Source organism: Lagenorhynchus albirostris, chromosome 2 (assembly GCF_949774975.1).
Source record: "Lagenorhynchus albirostris chromosome 2, mLagAlb1.1, whole genome shotgun sequence".
Classification (NCBI taxonomy): Eukaryota; Metazoa; Chordata; class Mammalia; order Artiodactyla; family Delphinidae; genus Lagenorhynchus; species Lagenorhynchus albirostris.
In genome coordinates this window covers 162,110,184-162,136,269 of record NC_083096.1, presented here as the reverse complement: position 1 = coordinate 162,136,269, position 26,086 = coordinate 162,110,184, and the positions used below count along the sequence as shown (strand labels likewise).

Sequence of the window (26,086 nt, the reverse complement as noted above, 5' to 3'; positions counted from 1 at the left end):
ACTTCCACATCCTGCCACTTCAGCCCAAAACATCCTCCCCCAGTTTGCTCCCTGCTGTCCCTTCATCCTTCAAACTCAGCTCGGTGAAGCCTCCAAGAAGCCTCCTCTGGCTGTCCTAGGTCCCTCAGACTTTCCCCGTGACGGGGTTATCATCATCACAGGCCATGATTATCATTTACATATCTGTCTTCCCCTTCCCCAGATGGGGAGTAACTGGAGGCTAGTCTGACCTATTGTGGTCACCCCAGTGCCCAGTGTAGGACCTGGCTCCAGGTGGGTGCTGTCCAAGTGAGTGGGGTCCATGCCTTATCAGGGAGACACCAGGGTGCTTAGAGGGGCCACGATTTGCGATCAGAAACAGTGCCAGGTCATGACACTCCCTAGCTGGACATGGCCTCTGAGAGTTTCTGGACTGAATCAACTGTCGTGTGTGTGTGTGTGTGTGTGTGTGTGTGTGTGTGTGTGTGTGTGTGTGTGTGTGTGTGAGGTAATGGAGGTTGTGTTCCCAGGCCTGGCCATACACCATATTTTAGGAACCACATCAACCAGAGAGAAGCGTGTTGCTGCTTTATTGAAACTTCTTCCCCGTCACACAAAGCAATGACACAGGGGTGCGGTGGGGAGCCCCTTGCACAGCCCTCGCCCTCTGCACCCCCCTCGCAGACCCCAGAGAACCCGCCTCTGTGGCCTTATCTCCGCCTTTGGGTCAGCGACCTCGGGAATCCCAACCCCCAGGGAAGCAGGCAAAAGAGGGGGTGCAGGGACCAAAACCTCCCCTATGGCCCCACCAACACGAACCCCCCGGGCGGGGACTGTGCCCACAAAGGGTTTGCCTGTTTTGACTGAACTAACCTGTGGATTTAGTCCAACAAATGGGTTTGCCTGATTTCAGCGCTGAATTTCTGCTCGACCACAAGTGTCGGGCAGAATTGGGTGGCCTACAACCTATCTGGCAACGGATGGGCTGTGGGTCAGGACTCACAAGTACTGAATTGACCACAGGGGGCAGCCGGTTATTGGACTAGATTGAATTGAATGGTTTGGGGGGCTAAGTTGATTTTTTTATTATTGGATTTTATCACTATTCTAAATTAACTGAGGGTTGGCTGACTTAATAATTGCTTAAGGAACTATTGGAAGAAAATGGATGGATGTATTTGGTGGGGAGGACTAACTGATGATTACTTGACTAAATTGCTCTGCGAATTGACAACTATTTACAAACTGACACAATGGACTCTTTTGTTTGACCACATTGTTTTCACTGAAATGACAAGTGTGTTTTTGATTTGTCAGTCACTTGGTAAAACTGGTCAAGTTGAGAGGTATTTAACCAAACTCACTGACTTTAGAAAGACCAATCGTTTAAACCAACGTCAGAGCTGATCAAAAGAAGCTGAGTGCTGTTGGACTGAATTTTTGAGACCCAATCATTCAGCCTAAAGGGGTTGACCCAGTTGTGAGCATCTCCCAGGCCCCGCAGGAAAAGCAGGCCAGCGAGCGGGACACAAGCGGATTGTCCTGAAGTCAGCCAGGTGGTTCACCCAGGCCACAGGGGCCACCTAAGCAAAGAAGCGGATTGCGAGGTAGCTCCGCCCCTCCCAGCACCAGGGCTGGGGCCTGGTGAATGTCACGCCTCTGAGTATGGGGGTGGTGCTGGGCCCCCCTCCGGAATCTTGTATGGCAGAGACACGGCTTCCTCATAGGATGGCAGGACCACCTGGGAGAAACAGAGAGATAAGGGCCGAGAACTGACCAGATGGGACCACTACCCCAACCTGGGGTTAAGGGGCTCCAACCCCCACCCCGGGCAAAATGATGTTGATGATGATGATGACTAGCATGCCTTGGGCACTTACTATGTGCTAGGCATGGCAGGCATAAGACAGGTACGGTTTCTGTTCCTGTAATGGGCAGACTTGCCTCTGCCTGTTCCGCATCAAGCCCCCTTGTTTTGATACCAACACACTGTTTTCCCTGGGAAAACATTCTCAGTCCATGTGCTTTCAGAAGAATTGGTCAGCTCTCTGATCTGGGGGAGTGGACATGAGACCTCATGTCTGATGGGGTGGTCGCTCAAAGTAGAATCTCATCCCCCTGGCAATCGTCACTGGTTTGGCGATAGGCTTGTAACCCAAGCTGGACCAATCAGACATGCTTCTGGGATGTCTTTCTTACTGCTGGGGTTGCTGAGAGGGTGGGATGACAGCCTAGGGATTTAGGCAACCATTTTGCTACCATGAGGAAAGGGCTGCCTTTCATCCTGAAAATAAGATCATGTCTGGACATCAGGCTTCAGCCATGCCTGAGCCAGACCTACATTGGACTTTCAAGTTCTATAAGCTAATAAATTCATTTTATTTTTTACATAAGTGAGAGAGTGTTGGGTTTCTGACACTTGCAACCCAAAAAATTCTTGACTAATATAATCCCCATTTTACAGTTGAGGAAAGTGAGCCTCCAGTAATTTAAACCAGCTGCACTTTTCCCATCTCTTTTCCAATCAGCTGCTTCTAAGCGCACTTAATCCCTCTGCCTGGAAGACCCCTTCCCCTTTCCCAGCTAACTTGTACTCGCTGACAGTCTAAGACTTGATCAAGTGTCACCTCCTCCAGGAAGCCTTCCCTGACACCCCAGGTGAAACCAGGTGCCTCCTCCATGCTCCCATTGCCCCTGTGCTTCACACCAAATTGTAATTGGACCTCTGTGTCTAGATTCACTCTGGACTATGCTCTCCTCCAGGACAGGGTGGCATCTTAGTTTTCTCTGCATCCAAAGGGTTGGATATGAGTCCAGGAAAGAGTAAGAAGCATAAAATGTTTAATGCATGAATGAATGAATAGAATCCTAGACAATCAGAGTGGAAAGAGATCTTCCCATGTCTTCTGGTCCAACCCTCATCTTACGAGTGGAGAAACTGAGGCCGAGCAAGGCAGAGAGACCTGCCCTAAACGATACAGTGAGTGGCAGAGCTAGGACTTGACCCCCCCCAGCAGGCTCACCTTCTGCAGCATCTTGGAGCTGCTCCTCTCCTCAGCCGAGTTCATGTACTTCATGAATCTGTAACATCTCCACACACACTTGAACATGTAGACCTAGAAAAGAGACCCAGGTCAGGCTGTGCTTTGTGACCCTCCTTCTCACCACCCCAGCAGACCCAGGACAGATGCTGGGCGCTTCCTGGAGACCCCCAGCTTACCCTGAAAGGTCAGACCCCTCTTCTGGAGGGGGCCTCACCTGCCCGTCTCAGGTGTTCCAGGTGTTTCCCTTTTCACTGCCCCACAGACTCATCACAGAAAGGAGCTTTTTAGAGGCCCCTGCACCACCCTCCAGCCTCCCCGGCAATAATCCTGCAGATTCTGCTTCTCCGCCCCTGAGGACTGAAGCTTACCATCTCCTGAGGTGGCCCCGCCCATCCTGAGACAGAGCTGACAGTGGGAAATGTTGTCTTCAAAACTGCTTACGATATGTTGTTGTTGTTGTTTTTGCGGTACGCGGGCCTCTCACTGTTGTGGCCTCTCCCGCTGCTGAGCACAGGCTCCGGATGCGCAGGCTCAGCAGCCATGGCTCACGGGCCCAGCCGCTCCGCGGCATGTGGGATCTTCCCGGACCGGGGCACGAACCCGTGTCCCCTGCATCGGCAGGCAGACTCTCAACCACTGCACCACCAGGGAAGCCCGATATGTTGTTTTTTAAAGCAGATTATCCAACAGTGTATGCAGTAGTATCCCACGTTTATAAATGCAGAAAAATTATGTGTATGGATGTATATATCTGTCAGATAATGTGAGCAACGGCTTTCTCTTAGCAATTGATGTAAGAATTGGGGAGAAGGGTTCCAGGGTGGGAAGTGAAGTCCCCAGGGGTGTGTTCAAGGAACAATAGCCAATAAGTCTCTCTCTGCCCCCAAAGGAAGGAGAGCAGGTCTTGGCATCTAGAAGGTCCCTTGTTTTATGGAGCCCCATGATGGGGACTTAAAAGGAGCAGAAATAAATAAAATGAATTATGAAAGAATGAAGTACGAAGGGCCAGGGCAAAGCAAGTAGGTGAAGGGTAGCCAGTGAGGCAGGGTTGGGAGTCGGGGTACAGAGAGAACTCCCACTGGATGAAGATAAAGAACAGGAGAGGGGTGGGGAGGGATGGAGGTGTGTGGTGGGGTTTGGGCAGTTTCTCTCTAGCAGAGTCTATGACGTAAACCTCCACGTTGGTCCCCCCAAGCCTTCAGGAATGTTCTCACTGTGCAGCACTAATGCGCTTGTGCTAGGTCAGTCCTTTGAGGAAAGGTTAAAAGGAGCGAAGTTGTTTCCAGTTTGGCACTGGGTGAGAGCAGAGACTGCTCAGGGCCTGGGATGTAAGGAGGCAGTGATGTCTGGCTACACCACCCACATAAAAAGAGGGGGCGGAAATGCACCCAGATATCAGAGGTGCTGCTCTCCGAGTGGCAGTGGTTGGTGGGCTGATTGTCTTCTTTCTGCTCATCTGTAGTTTCTAAATTTCTACAGTGATCATATGTTACTTTCACAATCAGAAAAGAACACTTTTAAAAGCCCTTCCTTTTCTTGAGTCGACATCAGCCTCCCTGTGGCTTCCGGCCACAGGGCCCCATTGTGGCCTCTAGAATCCCCATGAGAGTCCTTTGGGTACTTGGAGGCTGCGATCAGGTCCCCCTTGAGTCATTTCTTTCCCAAGCTGAACTGCCCTGGTTTCCTTGACTCCCGAAGACGGCAGCGTTTTCTTGCCTCTTCACCCTCCTGTTGTGCTGCTATTTTTTTTTAATATAAATTTTTTTATTTATTTTTGGCTGTGTTGGGTCTTCATTGCTGCACACGGGCTTTTCTCTAGTTACGTCGAGAGGGGGCTACTCTTCGTTGCGGTGCGCGGGCTTCTCATTGTGGTGGCTTCTCTTGTTGCGGAGCACAGGCTCTAGGCACGTGGGCTTCAGTAGCTGTGGCGCGTGGGCTCAGTAGTTGTGGCTCGTGGGCTCTAGAGCACAGGCTCAGTAGTTGTGGCACACAGGCTTAGTTGTGGCACACGGGCTCCGCGGCATGTGGGATCTTCCCGGACCAGGGCTTGAACCCGTGTCCCCTGCATTGGCAGGCGGATTCTTAACCACTGTGCCACCAGGGAAGTCCTGTGGTGCTGCTATTAGTGCACTCCTGTCTGTCACCATTTCTCCAAGAACTGGGACCTGAAACAGGACTCTATCCTCTGGGCCTGACTACCCGTGAGAAGAATAAAATCAATCCCCTCCATCCTTCTCATCACCAAACCTCTAGTAATATGACCTCAGGGCTCATCTACATTTTGGTGCCTGAATCACGTAAAGCTGTTAACGTGGGCAAAGCAAGACTTAGGGTGTCCCTTTCACAGGTGAGACCCAAGACCCAGAGAGAAGTGACTTGAAAACCAACCACACAGCTAGTGAGGGGAGAGCTGGGATTCAGACCCAGGACTTCCTGAATCTAATTCCAGACAAAATAGCTCCTCCTCCCCCTGGATCAGGTCTCTCTGAGTCACACATTAAGTCCCCGACCCTTGAACACAGGTGGGTCTTCACAGATCCACTTGCTCTAAAGGGGGCGTTCCCGACGATCCCACGTGTGGGCACAGGGGCTGGTGTGGGGAGGGCTAGAGTTAGGAGCCAAAAGCAGCGGGGGCGGGGGTGGAAGACACACTTCCCTGCCTCCTAACAGTCTGGCATGGGTGGGCCCGGGGCAGCTCAGCCTCTCCACCCCTCCCTGAGCCGTGGGGCAGGGGCCGCTCACCTTCAGGATGAGGACAGTGATGAAGGCGATGGAGAAGATGAACATCATCTTGATGAACTGGTTGTGAGCCATACCTTCCTGGCTGGGGAGGTAATTCTGCAACAGATGTGGGGGCCACGTCAGTGTCTCTGGCCATAAGGAACTCTAACAGTACCCACACATCGAGGAATAAAAGCCAGCTCTCCACACACACAGGAACGTGCAGTGGCACCGCCATTATCCTGGCCCAACCATTCAAGGGCCCTAGGAGGCCACCTACCATCAGGCTCATCTGACAGGTGGGCAAACCCAGGGAGACAGATGCAGCTGATACCTGTCCAGGTGACCCTTATCTGGCTGCTGCCCCATCCCCCAGCTGGTGGGCCACACCCGTGTCCTTCTCTGGAGGATAGTCTTGGTTGACGGAACCACCTAATCCTGAAATACCTGGGAGGTATGCCTCGTCCCCCAGGGGCACCTCACAAGCAGGACTTGTGGATGGAAGGTTCCTGCTCTGGTGGGACAACTGCTGTGGCATTTGCAAACATGTGCACACATCCTCTGACATTCTTCCCTCGAGTGTGGGCTAGAGCTAGAGACTCACTTCTCACAAATAATAGGATGTGGCAGAGGCGAGTGTGATCTCCAAGACCACAGGGCCGCTTCCTCCTTGCTCTCTCTCGGATACTCACCGGGGGGTGGGGGGGGAGGGACCGGCAGCCATGACATGAGGATGCTCAAGCAGCCTCATCAAAGGTGCACAGGGTGGGGAACCGAGTCAAAGATCCCACAGCCACGCCAGTAAGCCAGCTTGGGAGTGGATCCTTCAGACCTAGTCAAGCCCTTGGCGTCCACAGTCCCATCCTCATCTCAGGTGCAACCTCAAGAGAGACCCTGAGTCTGAACAACCCAGCTAAGCCACTCCCACATTCCTGATCCTCAGAAACTATGTGGGGTAACAACTGTTTATTGTTTTAAATCACTATGTTTGGGGATCATTTGTTAGACAGCAATGAAAACACCAATACCATTTCTGCACTGCAGTTCATACTCCAGGGCACCCTCTGGGATCCAGCAGCACTACTTCTAAAGCCACATGTCTGCCTGGCTTCTTCCTTTTGTCTAACTTGCTTCCCTCATTCCTTTCAAGTTTCTTCCTGAGAGCTCTCCTTCAGGAAATCACTCGCACAAGAATCCCTCTCCAAGCTCCACTTTTAGAGAACCCAGCCTAAGCACTGAGGCACAGAGAGGGAAAGCAACTTGCTCAAGGCCACAGAGCCAGTGATAGGAGCAGACCCTCAGCCCAGACTCACCATGTGGTTCATGGACTTGAAGTTGAGATAGGTGGGCACTTCCATGTAGGAGCTGCAGAGAGTCAGGATGCTCAGGCAGAAATCCAAGAGCTGCAGGGTCATCAGTGGGACCTTGGAGGGGCCCTTTGGAGGAAGAAGACAGACAAGCAAGTTAGCCCCAACCCAGAGGCCCGGGTACCACGGGGCACAGTGGCCCCTCAGCTTGAGAGACTGTCAGCCAGAGACATCGACGACTCCCTGGTCCATGGTACCCAGAAAGAAATGGAGGTCCATTTCTCAGACGTTCACACCATGGGCTGGTGCAAACCCAGGACTAGAACCAGGGTCTCCTGACTCCCAGCCCAGGGCCTTATAATGTAGCTTCTCAGCCTCCTCAAGGACCACAGCCAGGGGAAGTGTGAAAAGCAACTTTGGGGAACTGCGTCTGTGATTGGCACCAGGCGTCGTGGGCATTCCCACCAAGGATGCTCACCATCCTTACCTTCCTCTCTTCAACGTGGTTACAAAGGAGAGACAAAACGGGCTGGGGAGGGAAACGGGGCATGTCCCGGTTCCTATGGTGTAATTCACACGTGGTTGGCATTTTTTCCGTTCTTACCACGTGCTAAGCACCCTGTGCACGCTTTCCTCATGTAATGCTCATAAGACATATTGATGAGACATGATCTCAAGACACATTTTACAGGGAGAAACCTGGGGTGAGGGACTTCCCTGGTGGTGCAGTGGTTAAGAACCCATCCGCCAATGCAGGGGACACGGGTTCGAGCCCTGGGCCGGGAAGATCCCACATGCCACGGAGCAGCTAAACCCGTGCACCACAACTACTGAGCCTGTGCTCTAGAGCCCACGAGCCACAACTACTGAGCCTGCATGCCTGGGGCCCATGCTCCGCAACAAGAGAAGCCACCACAATGAGAAGCCCACGCAACGCAATGAAGAGCAGCGCCCCCCCCACCGCCACCGCAACTAGAGAGAGCCCACGCGCAGCAACGAAGACCCAACGCAGCCAAAAATAAACAAATAAATTTAAAAAAAATAATAAGAAATGTGGGGTGACTTGGAGGAGCTCAGGGACTTGCTCAAGCTCACCGACTAGAAAGGGCCCTGGGGGCTCCCACGCTCACTGGCCTGGGCTCCTGCACCTCCCCCGCTGGCCGGCTATGGGACATGGGACATACTCACCGCCCGGCTGCTGCTCCGGGAGACAAACTTGAGGTAGGCGGGCAGCTCGATGTAAGAGCCCAGCAGGGTGAGCAGGCACAGGAGGAAGTCCATGATTTGCAGGGACAGGAAGGGCAGCAGGTACTTCTCCCGGTTCTGAAAGGCAGGCCCAGCATGGTCAGGGGTCCCTTGCACAAGGCTCTTCCATGCAGCCTGACGGCTCCACGGGCCCCCTGACCCACAGTTCCCTTCCGTCCCGGGGAACTCGGTGCTCTCCTGAATCACCTGTGGTTCTTGGCCAAGGTCACCCCATGGGGATCCACATGCCTTCCTCTGAGTGAGGCTCTGGGCGCGGGGAGAAGGTAAGGCCCAGGCCCTGAGGGTGAGCAGTCTCGGCGTCCCAGGAGGAACCGGGAAGAGTTCCCATCTACAGAGATAAGCTCCTGGGGGCTCCAGGACCAGGGTCTGCCTCAACTCGCTCTTAAGAACCCAGTGACGAAAGACTTTGTGTCCATTTGACAAATGAGAAGGGATCAGAGAAGACTTCCTGGAAGTGGGGGCACCAGGGCTAGAGCTGGAAAGAAGCAGGAGGGAAGGGGAGGGTATTGGCGGCAGAAGGGCTGTCCCGAGCAAGGCCCGGAGGTGAAAAACCTTGTGCTGCTTTAACAGTGGGTCTTGCCTCTGTGTGGGCCACCCCCGGGGACGTTCAGTCATAGTGAGGGACCCTGGGAGGCTGAGGCTGAAGTCCCTCTCCTTCAGCTGAAAGCAAGTGACCACCATGACCAGTATAAATGGGTAGGAACCCACAGCTGGGGACAAAGATCACAGAAAAGGTGGTTTCGTGGTTTCTCACGTGGTTGTCTAAAATCACTCAGGAGGCAGCCGAAACAGCCCAGACTGAAGCTCAGAGGCTTCAGGGATGACCTGACCCATTTTCCTAGCTGGACCATTTGTGTTTGTGCATGGACCACCGGGAACCAAGGTGAAATCACTCCCTGCGGTGTAGGGCTCCCGAGAGAGCAGCGTTAGCTAGGGAGTGAACAATGGCATTTCAGGCAAGGTGGAGACATTCCAAACTAGCACCAAATCTCCACCCCATCCTGCTGGCCCTGGGAGTGCCAGTCCACCACTGTCTGTCCAGGAAGTATTCTCTTCCCGAGGGCTGCTCTCGTGGCTATGTGGCGGGGCCCTGGCTTCCTGCCCTGCTGGGAAGGTTCCTTTCTGCAGGAGGCTGTCACAGCCCGCCTCTCCCTCTCAATCGCTAGCTGGATGGCACTGAGCTGGACGCATCTACACCCTCCCCTCTGCTCCTCTCACTGATTCCGAAACCCACTGCTTTCTCCCCTCTACCTAGGCCTCAAAATGACCCTTCTTTTCTTCTCTACCAAATTCCCTGCCACCATTTGCAGTTCAAAAGGATGTGGGTTGCCAGCTAGTTCAGCCGAAGTGTCAATGATCGGCAGTGGCCGCAGCCGGCTGTGCACACCCTCGTGCATGGAGGGTGTATTTTCACAGGGAACCGAGGCCTCCAACCTGACGGATCTGGTGTGAAAAAGGGGGTTTCCAAAAAGTAAGTGTGAAGATTTCTAGGGTGCAGTTTGGATCTCCTCCAAATACCCACCTCCCAGCATCCAGTGCTGTCCACATAGTGGGTGTGAATAGGAGGGACCCGGGAGGGCAGCGGGGCCTCCTTGCCAGCCCGCAGATCCTGGCTCCCCTTCCCCTCCCCGACCAGGCACTCACCTTGACCACGCCCACCAGCAGGCTCAGGCTGATGATAAAAAGCATGGTGATGAGCAGGAAGCTGGAGATCAGTTCCGCTGAAAGGCAAAGAGGGCGGTGAGGGGCCCGGAAGTGCCCCCAGGAACCCACACCTGGGGTTCCAAGGACCGCACTTTGGGAACCACTGGTGTGGGCACTATGCCCGTGAACCAGAAAGCCCAGGGCCCGCCCTCCTGTAGTTCTCAGTCTTGAGGGGCACACAGAACATTTCAGGTGACACAGGACAGTATGACACAGGGTGCAGGGCGGGAAGGAGGCCTGGGGTCTGCTTTTACCAGGATGAGGTGGGGGAAGGCCTCTGAGGAGGTGGCCTGTGGGCCGAGTGGCCAGGAGTCCAGAGAGGGACCCCAAGACAGGGCCCAGCTTGGTGGGGTCAGTGCAGTTGGAGCGTGGGGAGTGAGGGGGAGCGTGGACGGAGCCACGAGGTGTGGGAATGCGGCCAGGGAGGTCAGCAGGGGCTGGAGCCCCCATGAGGAGCTGCGATTTTATTCTGGGTGACGGGCTGCTATCGAGCAGGAGAGTCCCGCAGTCACCGTTCTAAGCTGATTTGGTTTGCAAAGCGCCATCCTATCTGCTCTCACACCTGGAGACTTCAGGGTGAACAAGTGGAATTTCTCCATTTGCAGACGTCAAAAAGGACAAGTGGCAGAGCCTCAACTCCACCCCTAGCCGGTGCCCATCCCCCTGCTACCCCACCCCACTTTGGCTTCCCCTGGACCTACCGATCCTGAGGTAGCCTGTCTTCGAGAACTTGCAGGAGGCCTTGCCGTGGGCCACCTCCACTGAGTGCTCAATGAACAGCAATACGCTCATAATCTGGGAACAGAACAGAGCATCAGTGAGCCGGGGCCTGCACAGCTCTGCCACCAACCCCTCCCACCCCGAAGGCGTGCAGTCAGGGCCTGTGAGGGGGAGTCCTGGAGGAGATGGAATGCGGGTCAGTGGGGCACCCCGGGTAAAGTGTGGCCTGTACAGATAGACAGCTCAAGCTCGTAGTTCCTCCTTCTTCCTCTTCCTAGCTGTGTGAGCTTGGGCAAGTTACTTGACCTCTCTGTGCCTCAGTTTCCCCATCTGTACAATGAGAATAATACTGATAGCTACCTAAGGAGGCAGATGGGAGGAGTAAATGAGAACATCCCAAGAGGGCACTTAGAACCACACCCAGTTATCCGTAAAGTGATAACTGTGACCTCTGAAGGTCAGGCTTGAGGAAGTGGGGGAGACTGAGGGCTCTCACCAGTGACTGGGCCCCTGCTCTGCACCCTCTTTTATAATGACAAACTCTGAGCATCATGGGATCTTAGTCACAGCATCTGAGCATCACAGAACTTCAAGTTCTTGGGATCATCAACACAGGCCTGGGAGCATCTGACCTGTGAATCCCAGCCCCCATGGCCCCTCAATTCCCATAGGCAAAATGGAGATAATAATAACACCTGTCTCATAAGGTTGTAGTGGGGCCAGATGGGATAATTCACTTAGAGTACCTGACAAATAGTAAGCGCTCAATCTGTGCTATTATTATTGATATTATTCCCTCTAGACTATAGGTTCTAGGTAGGGAAGGACTGTGTCTCTCTTGTTCACTGCTCTAGCTGTTGTAGATGAATGAACGGAAGGATGGACGGAGGGATGGATGCATGAACGAATAAACCCTATTCCCTCAGAGGAACCTTGCTAAGAATGACAGAGAAGGGGCAAATCTAATGGGCATGAGTGTTGCCATGGCCCTGGCAATAACTGAAGTCCAGCCACGAAACTGCAGATTGAAAGAACCTTGGAGGTCACCTTACCCCTGCCCTCCATCTTCTAATGCAAGAATACTGTGCCATGCAGCCTCTACTTAAATGCTTCCAACCACGGGGAACTCACAACCTTCTGTGTGTCCATGCTCTTACAGCAAGGCTTTCCCCCCACCATACACACACACTTCTCCAGATGCCATCTGCCCACTCTGCCGACAAGATGTCTCCTCCCTTGTAGCGGATGTCCTACCTCTATTAATATGGCCTAAGTTTACACTGGCTTTCTAGGCGGCCCTTCACTAGTAACTGACGCTCGGCTGACAAGCAAATAGACACCCACCATCTGTTTCCCCCTAGCTGATTGTGTGGGTTTTTTTAGCTCAGACATAGGTTTCGATTTGTCTTCCTACCATATTACATCTTGTTCAGGGGACAGAAAGGGACAGCAGAGAAGACTGATGAGGAACTGGGCTCCAGAGCCAGTCAGAGGTGGATTTGTATCCAGGTCATTATGTGACCTTGGGCAAGTCACTTTACCTCTCTGAATTCCCTCATCTGGAAACTGGCAAACACTGGATTTAATAAGGAACAAATTGCATTGTACTGGCGAAGCACTGAGCTTGGAGGCTGGCAGCGGGTGCTCAGCAAGTATAATCTGCTTTTGGCTGGTGTGAGCTTACGTGGGGCAGTCTAGCAGTACCGTGAGGAGAGTGCCAGGGGGCTGACAGTGAGCTTGTTCTAGCTGCCCCCTCTACGTGGTGTGGGGTGAACCAGAAAGGCTTTGTTTCACCAGGAGAGTGGAAAACAGCTCAGAGCGGAAAGCAGACATGGCGGGGGCTGTGGCTGGTACCCACAGGAAACAGCTCGGAGAGAGAAATGTGGCTTCCTCATCCCCTAAAGCCTGGAGCTCCAGCCCCTCTTCTCCCAGTTTCCCCTGTAATGAGGAAGAGAGAAAAGGAGGCAGATGACGGTTCAGTCCAGGACAGAACAGGGCACCCTGAAAGACTGGGAGCTCTGGGGCTCCTGCGGTATGCCAGCAGAGCACAAATGAGTCACCACAGCTGGGCTTAGAAGGGCGCCAGCATTCATCAGCCGTGGCACAAGAAGGCTTTTGAAGTCCCAAGAGTCCAGGATTGTCTGAGATCTAGAGAGAAGCTCAGAATCAGACAACCCCAACGTCCAATCACTGGAAAGAGCCTCTGCCCACTTATTTTATAAGTTCCTTCTGCTTGTTTTCTAAGCTCAGAGAGGTTAGGTGGCTCGCCCAAGGACACACAGCAAGTTGGGGACAAAGTGGAGACCGGAGTCCCAGTGTCCCAGTGCTGTCCTGATGCCTTCCCACACACCCCACTCCCCGAGTCACCTCAGAGCCCTGCTAGCCCCGACCCCAGAGGGCTCAGATATTTTGATCATGTGCCTATGTCAACAAAACCTTTTGCACACACTACTCTCTATTTCTTGATTTCCAAATTATATGCATGTGCTCCTGTCTTGATTTATAATGAACATCATAAAACACACATACCAAAAAAATCCAGAAATGAATAAAGAACATGATTGACAAATTTAGAAATTCTAATATTGCCATTCTGAGGCCCCAGTGGTCACCTTGGGTATCACCCCACTTTGGAGACCAGTGCTAACCCACAAACCACTCCCCAGATCCTCAGTTCTGGCCCCAACATCTCCCACAGCCCTGCCACCATGTCTGCAATCCTGCCATTAGCGTCCCAGCTGCCCCTCTCCAACCACGCCTCCTGAATATCCTGGGACCCCAGGAAGGGGAGGGAAGAGGAGGGACATTTGTACAGCCCGACTCCATGCCAGCTTTGCCACCCACACCATCCCAGCGATCCTCCCAAACCCAGCCAAGAGACTGTTCTTAATGCTCCCACCCCCATATCACAGATGAGGAAAGCGAGGCTCAGAAAAGTCCAGTAATTTGTCCAAAGCCCCCCAGCTGATCATCTGTAGGGCCGCGATTCAAACCCAGGCCAGTGGGCCCTGGATCTGATTCTCTTCCCTGCTCCACTGTCCTCCCAGCATCTCCCAGCCTCCTAGCTCTGCCTGAGGCCTGCCCTCCTCGCCCACTCCCATGTGGGTGCCCAGCAGAGTCAGCAGGGCACCCACCTCCTCTTCCCTCTGCCGTCTCCTCCACCTCCCACAGCTTGTGCAAGAAGCAGCAGCAGACACCAGAAGCATTTCTACTTTTGTAAAAACCACCTGTGTTTAAAACCAACCTCATCCTTTACTCCATTTCACCTTCTCAACCATCCTGTAGAGAGAGGGAGATAATTCTGTCCCCATTTGCCAGACGAGAACCCTGAGTCTCACCGAAGGCAGGAACTAGCCCCAGGTCACAGAGCAGGGCAACCTCAGAGTCTGACTCAGACCCTCTGCTGGCCCCTAACCTTCAATGGAAGACACCAGTCCCTGATCCAGGAGAAAGATAGGCGTCTCAGCTCCCTAGGAGATGGGGTGGAGAGGAATTGACATTTCTTGTGCACCTACTGTGTGCTTGGACCTGTACACACAGGCTTGCACCACCATCTCCCAAAACCCTGCAAGAGAGGCAACATTTTCCCCATGGTATAGATGAGGAATAAAGGCTCAGCAAGGAAAATTCACACGCCCTGTGTCACGTGGCCAGGCTGGGATGTGATCCCTGTTGCCTGGGTTCCCAGGGTCCAGGCTCCACTCAAGGCTGAGTGGTTGCTCTGGGGCCCAGCCCTGGTCTCACCAACCATCTGCCCACTCTCCCCTGGCAGCTGACCCCCATCCTTGGACACCCGCAGCTCAGAGGACAGCAGCTGGAACTTGAGACCGCTCCCACTGCCTCACGGCTGTGTAACCCTGGCCAGGTCCTGGCTCCTCCGTGGTCTCAGTTCACCTCCTCCAGTCAACGTGGAGAGTCACCCCTATTCGCACTGGAATGATTGAACTCCTGCCAACTGCAGCACGTCACACCTAGGCTGCCCAGGGTCTCCCACCCCAGAGCTGCACCCCACTCATCAGAAGGCCCTCACTGCTCCACCCAAGTCCCCAACCAAGAGCTGTTTGTAATTCCAGAAAGTGCCTGGCTTACCTGTAGCATAAGCTGGGAGAGGCCAGGAAACTCCAAGAGTCAAGATTTCCCAGGCCACCTGGCCCTCCCCTTCCCCTCACGCCCCTGGTTTCCACCTGGACACAGAGCTGCCCTCTCCCTGATCTCTGAGGACCTGCCTGGGCCATGACTCATGCCCTCCTGCTACAAGAACGGGGCTTCTCTCCTCCCACAGTGCCCAGGCAGATGGCATTCACTCGCCCAACTTTTCCTCCATAATAGCATCTTCTCACTCACTGTACCTTAATTCCACATGGTGAGATCACGTGGTTAAGAACCAGGTGCTGGAATCAAGTGGCCAGGGCCCCAACCCCAGCTCTGTGGCCTTGAGCAAGCCACTAACCTCTATGATCCTCAGTCTCCTCATCTGGGAAATGGGGATAATAACTGGACCTGCCTCGTAGGGTTGCTATCAGGCCAAATGACGTGCCAGTGCCAACCCTGGCATACAGCAAGTGCTCCATCAGTGCACACTGCTGGGCAGGCTTACACTTGCTCCCTCGTTTCTTCATCCAGTAAACACTCTCTGAGCACATACTGCCTCCAGGCCCTGTCTGGGAAAACCACGGACCCTGGCCTGCAAGTGTCACAGTCCCCAGGGGAACCCAACAGGTGACCAGTGTGTTTAGAATCACGACATGGGACATGCAGGGGACTCAGAGTCCCCTGATGAGGGAGTGATGACAGCTGTTTGGAAGGCTCAGGGAGGGTTTCACAAACAGGAAAAGCTTGACCGTGGCAGAGAGGAGAGAAAAGCATTCCAGACAGAGTGATCATCGTGTGTAAAGGCCCAGAGCCAGCAGTACAGACCCAGCGAAACTCGGGGGCAGGGAAGAGGCAGGGAAGGTCTCTTCCCTGAAAGAGGGGATGTCACTGGTAGGAAAGTGAAGCCCAGAGAGAGGCAGTAGCCAGCCCAAGGCCACACAGCAAGCGTGTTGCAGAGTCAGAATCAGCCTCAGTCCTCCTGACACCACACCAGGGCTCGGGCTGCATGACCGAATCAGTCCTGGCCACGCTCAGCACGCCCACTGCCACCTCCACTCTCCATTCCCCTTTCTCACCTCTTCCCTCGGCTTCTCCCTGGTTTCAGTTCTCATTTTCATCCCCTCCCCGACTCTTCTTTCTCAGTAACAAACACAACTTCCCTAAGCTGAGCAATGGAGGAAGTGGCTGGGAGGCCAGGAGAGTTTCTACTTGTTTTCCTGGTGGCTCTGAGAAGCAACCAGCAGCCTGAGCTGAAATGAAGGGGGCAGCAGTTGTAGGAGGAGAGGAAGAATCAGGGAGGGGGGAGGGAAGAGAGCGCTACTGAACATGGCCGTGGCCATAACGGTGGTGATGGCGCAGCTGAATGGAATAGAGATGAGGGTCAGGCGGGACTGACAATGGTGACGTGCTGGGAGGCGGAACTGGCCGTCCTGTGGCTGCATTTGGCATGCTGGTGACAGTTACGACCCTCTGGGCAGTGATAATAGAGGTGGCGGTGGATGCTGCAGGGGTGCTGGTGATAGAGGTAACCACAGGGCTGCTGGGAAGTGGTAAGTAACTGCAATGACTGTCAGGCCATGCTGTGCTGCTGCTGTTGATGGCAGAGGTGAGAGCATGTTCTGATGGTGGTGACACCAGATCCCCTGGCTCTGGGGATCAAACACCAGTTCCCGGTCCGAGAACATGGGCCCACCCTCTCGGACCTCCTGGGGGGCTTAAGACACACCCTCTCATAAGCCGGCAGGCAGAAACCCATCCTCTGAGCTTCCGGGGGATAAAATTTACAGGGACTCCCAACGCTCAGTGAGCATTTACTATGTGCCAGCCAGTGCGTGGACACTTTCCTGTCTGTTAACTCCACTTCTCCTCACAAGTCTGTGAGGTCAGGACTGTTTACCCACTTACGTCCAAGGAGAACAGGGACTGTGGGTGCCTCGGCCGAAGCGGCACAAGGAGTCCGGCCTGGGCTTGTCCTCAACCCTTCCCAACAGAGATAACGCCGTTTGCACAATGGGAAACCGGTCCCAAGTGCACAGCCCTTCCTGCCCCTCTCCCCTTCCAGGGCTGCTCCACCCTGACCCTACATCCTCCGGCTCTGGCGGCCTAAGAACTCAGGGGCTCCTGACACTCAGACTGTTATTATTATCACTGTCGTCCTCTTCGTCTTCAGCAGCAGCAGCATCGCCCCCACCCTGAAGCTCAGTCCCCTCTACCTCACCCACCCACCCTGTTTTCCCTGGGGGTCCCCTGGGGCTGTCTGGCAAGAGGATGGGAGCAAAGAACCAGATGTGTCAGCGTCAAGAGGAAGCTCCCCTCCCCCAACCCCACCCCATACTTCCTGTCACAGCTTATCAGGGGCGACTGCGTGGGGATCATTCCCCCGCCGCTGCAGCACTATCTCCCCAGCCGCCTCCCCAGCTGGCCCAGATAAACATCACGATGCGCGCCCCCCCCACCCTGCCAAAGCCAAGGCTCAGCTGTTGCCCCAGCCGGGCAGCCTTCACCTCCCTGGGAGCCTGGCTCCTCTGGAGGCTGCGGCTCTGCTGTCCACCCTCCCATCCCCGCCCCCTCCTACTATTAATTGTCCCCCCACAACCCCGCCTGGCCCCTTTACTCCTCTGTGCCTCAGTTTCCTCATCTGTAGAACAGAGAGAAGGCTCCACCCACTAGCAAAGCTGTAGTGAGGAAGGAGCGCATGAGGTGACATATGTCTGCTACCAAAGATGATGATTCAGAAAGATCGAGTGACCAGCAGAAGCATTTGGTGTGGACTCCAAGCCACAGGTCCCCGTGGCCGTTGTAATAGCCCACCCTGGAAACAACCCCAATGTCCTCCCCCAGTACAACAGGCCAAATACATTGTGATATATTCATGCAGTGAAATACTAGACAGCAAGGGGGAAATGAGCTGGATACACACGGCCACACGGAGGAAGGTCGCAAATGCAATGTTGAGAGAAAGAAAGAGCCCATGTTGTGTAATCTCATCCCTGGGTACTTCAAGAACTACGTGTGTTGGAAGAAGTCAGTGGGGCCCACGTAGTGATGAGGTGGGGACACCAGGGGCCCTTGGGGGCTGGTCCCATCCTACTTCTCAATCTGGGTAGAGGTTACCTGGCTGTTCACTTTGAAAAAGGTCACCAAGATATGCACTTATATAAATTATGCATCAATAAAAGGTTTGCAAAAGTAAAATAAAATCGAGATTGGTTGCCACCGGGTCAGACCCTGGGGATTACAAAAATGGATCAGGCTGGGCCAAGCCCTGGCTGAGCCTCCGGGCCTCCAGGGCGGACCACATGACCCCCAGGACCCCAGCAGGTGGGGGTGGGAGCTGCCCTGGGATGGAGGGAAACGCTGGGGGCTCAGGGTCCAGGAGTTGGGGCTCCAGGAAGGCTTCTGAGAGGCAGTGAGTCTTAAAAGAAGATTTCTCCCAAAGGGCAGTGGGAAGGGTGTTCCAGGCAGAGGGAACAGCAGGGGCGAAAGCAAAAGAGAGTGAGACGCATTTAGGAAACCGCAAGAAGCTTCTCTTGGGGAACTGTGACTTGGGCTTGCCATGCGCCAGGTACAGAGGAGGCCCCCAGGAAATGGCAGCTTCTGGGTGGCTGGGCCAGTGGAGGGATGCAGGAGATGCTAGGGGGACATGTGGTTTTACAGGGATGTGGCTTTGGGGTCAGCAGGGGTGGGAGAAGGAGCACCCCGGGCAGAGGGGACAGCTTGTACAAAGGCCGGGAGCTGCCAGAGAACACAGTTCGGACGGCGTGTGCCAAGGTTCACCACCCTGCGGGGTGGGAAGGGCCAGGACGGGAGCAGCTCGCTCTGGCACCACGCCCGGCAAAGCCAGCGTGTCATCCTCTGAGCCCTGCCCCTTGCCTGTGCCCTGCGTGTGACAGCCCAGCAAGGCCTGTCCTCCGCTCTCTGCCCTTTGACCTTTCAGACCTGCCCCCATGAAAGAAGACAGGATGGCAAGCCTTCCCCTGAAGGAGCAGGCACTAAGGGCAAAATTTCTGGCCCAGTGAACCCCAGTGGCTTCTGCCATTCTTGGTAGGGGGGGCAGTGGTCATCCTTTATGGGCACCCATTTGGGAGCTCAGGGTCAGCCTCCAGGCTGGGTCCACACCCCCATCCTCCTCCACTTCTTGAGTATCTAGAGAAGTACCCTGCACCCACCAAGCAAGCCCCATAAAACATCAATTCCTTATGTACCTTCAGGGCAAAGGTCCCCACGTGACAGTAAATGTTACTATTGCTGGAGCATTTAGGAGAGGCCAGGTCCCCTGAACACTGACACACACTCATTCATTCGTCCTCGCCTCAGCCTTATGAGGCAACTTCAATTATTATTCCCATTTTCCCCCCGTTTTGCAGGTGCCATTGAGACTGCATCTTGGCATGTGGGCCCCGTGTTTCTAAGAACGAGGCCCCCGGATATTACGGTTGAACCCCACCCCATTGCTGCCAAGAAGCCTGCCCCTCCCCCACCGCGGTCTGGAGCAGCAGCAGGGGAGCCTGGGCCCCGAGCAGGACACCCGGGCTCTTGTTCTTTATCTACCCCGGGCTGCAAAGTGGCTTGGCCTGTCCAAGCCTCGGTTTCCTCTTCTGTCAAATGGGGGCTCCAGGGGTAGCTACAATGTGTGGGGCACTCGCTGGGCACTAGGTGTGTCTCCCACCTGGTTTCCTTTGAGTCTCTGACCTTGCAGGTCATAGTTATTGGCCCCCAGTTGACAGGGGAGGAAACTGAGGCTCGGGGAGGGGGAGGGACACGCTGGGCCTGCAGCAGGGCTGCGGGGTGGAAGGGGGGAGCCAGCGCCTCACTCTGTACAGCTCCCTGCTCAGCTTCCTGCCTCATTAGAGGTTCTGTGCACCCTCCCCTTCCCCTGGTGGGGTGCGGGTCCCCTGGGAGACCAATGCAGGCCTCATAGTGAGCTCAGAGCGAAGTCCTGGTTCCAGGCCACTGCCCTGGGCTCAAAATAAAAGCCTCACTTCCTGGGAGGCTCTGGACTAGGGTGGTGACCAAGAACCTCGGCCCACCCAGGCTCTGCCTTCCAGCCACGGGGCCGGGTCTGAGTGGGGCCCCAGCCCCTGCACCAGCCCCTGGACCCTCCCCCAGGTTGGTGCCTCTCCCAGCTATGGCCCTCTGACAGCAGTGGGTCCCTCTGACCAAGGTGATGCCCGATGTCTGGAACCACCATTCCCTACCCCCCATTCCCAGAAGCCCCTTATTTCCCTTCCCTTCCCTTCCCTTGGGCCTGAGAACAAGGAAGTGGGGAGGGGATAAGGCCCAGCCTGGGGTCTGGCCTGTCCTGGCCCACCTCACACAGATGACTGGTCACCATCACTCGGCCCACCAGGCCTGGTGCAGGAAGAGACCAACTTTGCCCCCAGAAGGCCCTGCATGTCACCCTGCTTTGGCCCAGGGGGTCCAGTGGTCCTCTCAATGGCTCCAACATTTTATAAGCTAGAAGGCAGAGTGCACACCCCAGAGATGGGGAGCACAACTGAGTTCCCACCAGGGCCCCTTGGCCAGGGCACTGGGGAGGGGCCACGACTCCCACTCTACCCCACATGGGAGCATCAGGCGTGAAGACAGAGGTTCTAACAGACGACCTAACAGTTGGGACCTATTTTTAGGTCCCAAACAGATGAACTCTCGAAAGGGGAGTGGCCTCTGGTCACGTCCCACAGCCCACACTGGGCACTCGCCTGCCAGCCCTCCTCTCCAGTGGGGTCACATCAGCTCAATACCTCAAAACAGTCACCCTGAGACTGGGACCACTGGCCCCATTTAACAGAAGAGAAAATTGAGGCTCAGACAGCAAAGGCACCTGCCTGCTCAAAGCCACATCATGAGTGAGTGATAGAGACAAGTCTGTGATCTTTTCCATCCGAAAGTGGAGCAGAGAGAGAAGAGCCACTGGAATTCTGAGGAGGACAAGCAGGAGGGCTTCCTGGAGGAGGAGGCTTCCCATGAGCTGGACCATAAAGAAGAAATGAAGACTGGGTGACAGAAGGGTCTCTCAGAGAGACAGACCACCCCTGGGCTGTGGGCCAGGTAAAGAATTCATTTGTTCACTTGCTGGCTCATCCCACACACCTGGGTGCTGGTAGCTGAGGCCTGGAGCAAGACCTTCCCCCACCTCCCTGTGTGACCTGGAGCAAGTCAGGGACCCTCCTGGGCCTCTGTTCACTCATCTGTTAAATGAGAGAACTGGGTCAAACAGAGATCCATCCTTCTACCATGAAGCCTGAAAGAAGTCAGGCATTTGGTCCAGTCTTAACCCTGCTGACGTCTGTAGCCTCCCCCACCACACCTCACGACCATCCTGCCCTTGACCCCAGCTCTATGAGCTTCTCCGTGCTTCCAGAGCATCACCTGGCCTTTCCTACCTCCCCGCCTTTGCTCTCTGCTCCCTCCACAAGCATATGCCCTTTTCCCCCCCAACATTCCCAAGCAAAGTCCCACTCATCCTTATCACTCCGGCCTCCTCCCAAAAGCCCTTGCTGAATCCCCAGCGTCCACCCCAGGGCTGGGCTAAGGCCTCTCATCTGTGCCCCCATAAGAGCCAGCACTGTCATCCATCAACGCCATTATCACAGTTTTTCCTTGCCGGGTTGGAATCCCTAGAGGGCAGAGGCCAGGAGTGAGTCAGGCCCATGTGCTGGCCTGGGGCTGGGCACCAAAAAGAAAGACACGTTTGAGAACAAATCTGCCTTCACTGGAGGCTCCTTAAAATAATGGAGGTTAAGTGCTCTATTATTAGCAGTGCCTCAGACACGGAGCCTGTTGTCAGCACAACCGTAAGTCAAGTGGTCAGACCCCAGAGCACCGGTAGAGCAAGTCACTTCACAGTAGAGAAACCTGACAGACGCGACCTCAGCCAGGTGATCAAGGTCAACATCAAGTGATAAGACACGCGGAAGTACACCCCCTTGATATGAAGTGCGGAGAAGGGCACTTGACCTCTGTGGTCATCCTCCCAAAACACATTGCCCAAGTGTAACCATGAGAAAAGCAGGCAAGTCCCATTTGATGAATATTTGACAGAATATGTGACTAGTACTCTTCAAAACTGTCAAGGTCTTCAAAAACAAGGAAAATCTGAAAACTCTCACAGCCAAGAGAAATCTAAGGAGGTGTCATGACTATATATAACATGGGATCCTGGAAGAGAAAAAGGACGTTAGAGAAAAGCTGAAGAAATCGGAATAAAGTATGGACGGTAGTTAATAATAGTATATCAATATTGACTCATCAGTTGTGACAAATGTACCATATTAATATAAGATGCTAACAGTCATGGAGCCCAGACGTGGGGTATACAGGAACTCTGTGCTATACAATTTTTCTGTAAATCCAAAACTGTTCTAAAATAAAATGTTTATTTTAAAACGTAATACATGATCGTTGTACCAAATACAGAGAATACAGAAAAGTAGCAAAAAATTAGAGCTTTCACAATCTATAACCCAGAGACAAGCCATGGCCAGCATCAGTCTCATTTCCTCCTGGCCCTGTTTGGTGTATCCTGTTGCTACAGGGTTGAAATCGCCACAACTTTAAGCTTTTGATCAGACAACACATTCCTAATGGAATTCCAGGCACCTTGGACAGGAGAGGTTAGGGAGGGAGATATTTCTAGGCAAAAAGGTCTTCTGGGTCCCTATCTCCCGCCATTAACTTGGGACAGACATGCTTTGGCTTGCCAGGCAAACCAGAACCAAAGAGGCCAATTTACAAAAGTTCTCTGACTCCTCTGTGTGTGCAAGTTGGAGTCAGAAAACATTCATGAACCAGGGAATCCTCTACACAAACCCAGTGAAATGCTGAGGAAGGTCCTCCAGCCATTGGACACGGAGGTCCTCCAGTAATAACGCCCCGATGACTCAGTAAAGTGGGGCATTGTCTCAGGATGCCAAGAGCCCGATTTAACCCTCCCCAGAGGGGTCCGGTCCACGAATAGCTCTCCGTGTGCAGGGCCGTCGCCCATGACTGGCTCCAGACGACGACCAATCTGGGTGATCAACACATCTGGATGGCAGCTTCTCTTTTTCCATCCAGATGTTCGAGGCCCTGACAGCACACCTGCCACCCAACTGCCAGGCCACAGAGAAAGCCCCCAGGCCCTGCCCTTTCTGGGAAGGAGCAGAGGCCTCTTACAGAGGAAGCAGGAGGATGACCCTCCACTGGAATCACTCAAGGACCCCAGCCCAGAGAAGACCTCCCGGGGCCAGTTGTACAGCTTCCAGACTTTTCTTCTGTTCTCCTGCCTTCGGGTCTAGAACATCCCATGGCTCCCCATGACCCACATTAAAGACAGTGGTTCTCAACTGGGAGTGATTTCACCCCCAGGAGACATTTGCAATATCTGTAGATATTTGGAGTTATTACAGCTGGCGGTGTGCTACTGGCATCTTGTAGATAAAGGCCAGGGATGCCGCTAAACATCTTACAATGTACTGTTCAGTCCCCACAACAAAGAATTCTCCAGTCCCAAATATCAATAGTGCCCTATAGTGAAGGCCCAGCCTCCAGCCTGTCCCTCCAAATCCCTCCCACCTCTTGCTGCCCAACCTAAAGCCCCCAGGTTAGTCTATGTAGGGTCCCCTGCACAAGCCACTGTCCTCAGCCTCCACACCTCTGCACACCTATCCCTCCCCCATCCATACTCCCCACAACCAAACTCTACACCTCTGCCAGTGACACCTCCTCCAAGAAGCCTTCCTTGATCACTTGCCCACACATTCTCCAGCTCTTTGGGCAGGAACTGATGTCACTTAACTGTGTACAGGTGAGGACCTTGGACGGCACGATCAAAAAGAAACCGCAAGAGTTACAAAACCCAGGGTTTGCAAGTCAGACTCAGGGCCCAGCAGCCTGCAGATGGATTTGACTTGGTCTGCACAGGGATTTCTTTTTTACCTCAAATCAGTCATCAACATGGAAACAGCAGAAACTGTGACATAAAAGCCTCTGTTTCCTGTTTCTCCAAATGTCGAAAGAGCGGCTGCTGGGGCCCACATTCCTCCATGGCAACAATCAGCGGAAACAGAGAGCGGCCGCCAGAATAGACCCAGAACAGGCTCCCCAGGTCACTGCAAGGTCCATCTGCCCCACTACGCTCACTTACAGGAGCTGCCTGGCCCCTGGAGGCATTGGAGTTTGAGACCTCTGAGCTGGTCCATACCCTCTTGTCCATCATCTTATAAAGGAAAAACTGAGGCCCAAGGGAGCAGCTTGTCCAAGGTCACATAGCCAGTTAGTGGCAGAGCAGGGGTAGGGACCCAGGGGCCTGCTTCCCACGGCGACACCCCTGCTTACTACACTGTGTTTCCAAGAATGCTGCACAATCTCAGAGTTTGAAGAGGCCCTAAGGACTTGGTCTGGGGACAGTCAAGAGCCATTCACTCCTCTCAGGAGCACTCTTGCGTTGGAGAAGCTAGGCAGAGCAACCTCTGAGCCCCGCCCAAAATCAGGGTTCTGGGGTCTGACTGCTTGACTTACAGGTGTGCTGGCAGCAGGCTGCGTGTCTGAGGCACTGCTAATAATAAAGCAGTCAAACACCTGTCAAGCACTGCTCTGTGCCTTGTAGATATTTACTCCCTTGATCCTGAGAACAACCCTAACAGAGAAGTATTATTATTCTCATGCCCATTTTTTAGACGAGGAAACGGACATTCAGAGAGGTTAAGTAAGTGGCCTGAGGCTGCACAGCTAGGAAGCGATGAGGCCAGGATTTGCACACAGGAGTCTGGATCCAGAGGCTGTGCACCAAACACTGAAGAGCACCAGCCCTCCGAAGGCTGGGCTCTTGCCAACAGCCCCGCCTGCTCTGCGTGCGGCAGGAAGCAGATGCAGCCAGGTCTGAGCAGTTTCCAGCGGCCCACCACAGTGTACCAGATTTAGGCTAATTTTGAGGAAGACCTTCCAGGCTCATAAAAGAACTGTTAACCACAGGCCCTGAGTCACCCTGGGAGGAAGGCCCCCGGGTCTGGGGGAGCTGAGTGCGGCTTGGAGCTGTGGGCTGGGGGGATAGTTCTGGACGGGGCAGAACAGAGACCCCAACCTTCAGCCACCAAGACAGAGGGGGAGCCTCTGGCCCCAGGGGCTGTGACTCACCCAGAGTCACTCTGAGTTAATAAGAGGCAAGACTCCGTACCCGGCCGTGCACACCAGCCTCCAAAGGGGAACCTCTGGGCCCGTTCCTCCTCGGCTGGGCCCACAGGCGCTCAGGCCAGGCCAGGCACCCTGCTCGTATGTAAGCTAAGAGGATACAGCCCCCTCCCTCCCCTCTGGAAGCACAAAGGGCAGATTCGCACTTCTCATCCCCTCCAGCGGCCCAGGCCCCGTGCCTGTGACCTGACCCCATTTCCTGACAATGATCCCAGCTCACACGTCTCTCAAGATTCCTGGCTTCCGAAGCACTTTCACATCTGCTGCTCCGTTTGTACCTGGATGAACTTGTGGCTGCTAAAGGTCCCATTTCACAGAGGCAGAAACTGAGCCTCAGAGAGAATGTGAGGTACGTTCGCTTAGAACAAGGACCCCGCCTCCCACTCCTGCCCCTGCTGCAGGGTCCCCTCCCCCGCTTTGGACAGAGAAGGAGCCCAAGGCCCGGAGCAGGGCAGGGACTTGTCCAGGGTTCCAAGAGGAGGTGGTGAGCAACGGTCCTCCCGTTCGAGGGGTCTCCACAGATCGGGGCCGCCCTCACACACACACACGCACACAGTGTCCCGGGCCGCCTGCACACTCACCACATGGTAGACGGCCAGGGCAGTGGTGGCGATGCGAACGTTAAAGCAGCAGCAGGTTTGGCGGATGGCGGCCGCACGGGGGGCCATGGTGTTGCCTCCCCTCCTCCGAGGCACTGACAGGGAAGGAGCCAGGAGCCTGGAGCAGAGAAGGAGCCAGGAGCCTGAAACAGGGCAGAAAAGGGAAAGCTGCGGGCGCCCTCCTCACTTCCTTCCTGCCCCTCAGACAGGCAGGGGTGAGGGCGTCACAACTGGGGCGGGGCAGCTGGGAAGGGCCCCAGCTTTCCTCAGAGCACGGCAGCAGGCCCCTGCCACTCCCAGGAGGGGCTTCCCTTACACCGTCGGTACCTACCACTTGCCAGGCCTGGGGTTTAAGCAGTTTCACCCATGCCTTGCTTAGAGGATGCCCACCACCACCCTTGGAAGCAAGGACTGTTAGCAATCCCATTTCCAGATACAGACACAGAGGTCCGGAGAAGTCAAGGCATTCAGTCAGTGCTGGTGG

The 26,086-nt window shown here is 54.5% G+C and overlaps 1 protein-coding gene across 1 annotated transcript; it reads right to left on the bottom strand.

Annotated features, from left to right (window-relative positions):
- Positions 1-552: 552 nt before the first annotated feature.
- Positions 553-25,777, bottom strand: LAPTM5 (lysosomal protein transmembrane 5). Its single transcript, XM_060140799.1, has 8 exons — positions 25,585-25,777; positions 10,723-10,816; positions 9,962-10,038; positions 8,240-8,374; positions 7,058-7,180; positions 5,766-5,861; positions 3,003-3,095; positions 553-1,720 (listed from the first exon to the last, which is right to left on the bottom strand). Exons 1-8 carry the CDS (start codon positions 25,669-25,671, stop codon positions 1,631-1,633), a joined length of 795 nt encoding a protein of 264 aa, XP_059996782.1. The 5' UTR covers positions 25,672-25,777; the 3' UTR covers positions 553-1,630.
- Between the last annotated feature and the right edge of the window lie 309 nt (positions 25,778-26,086).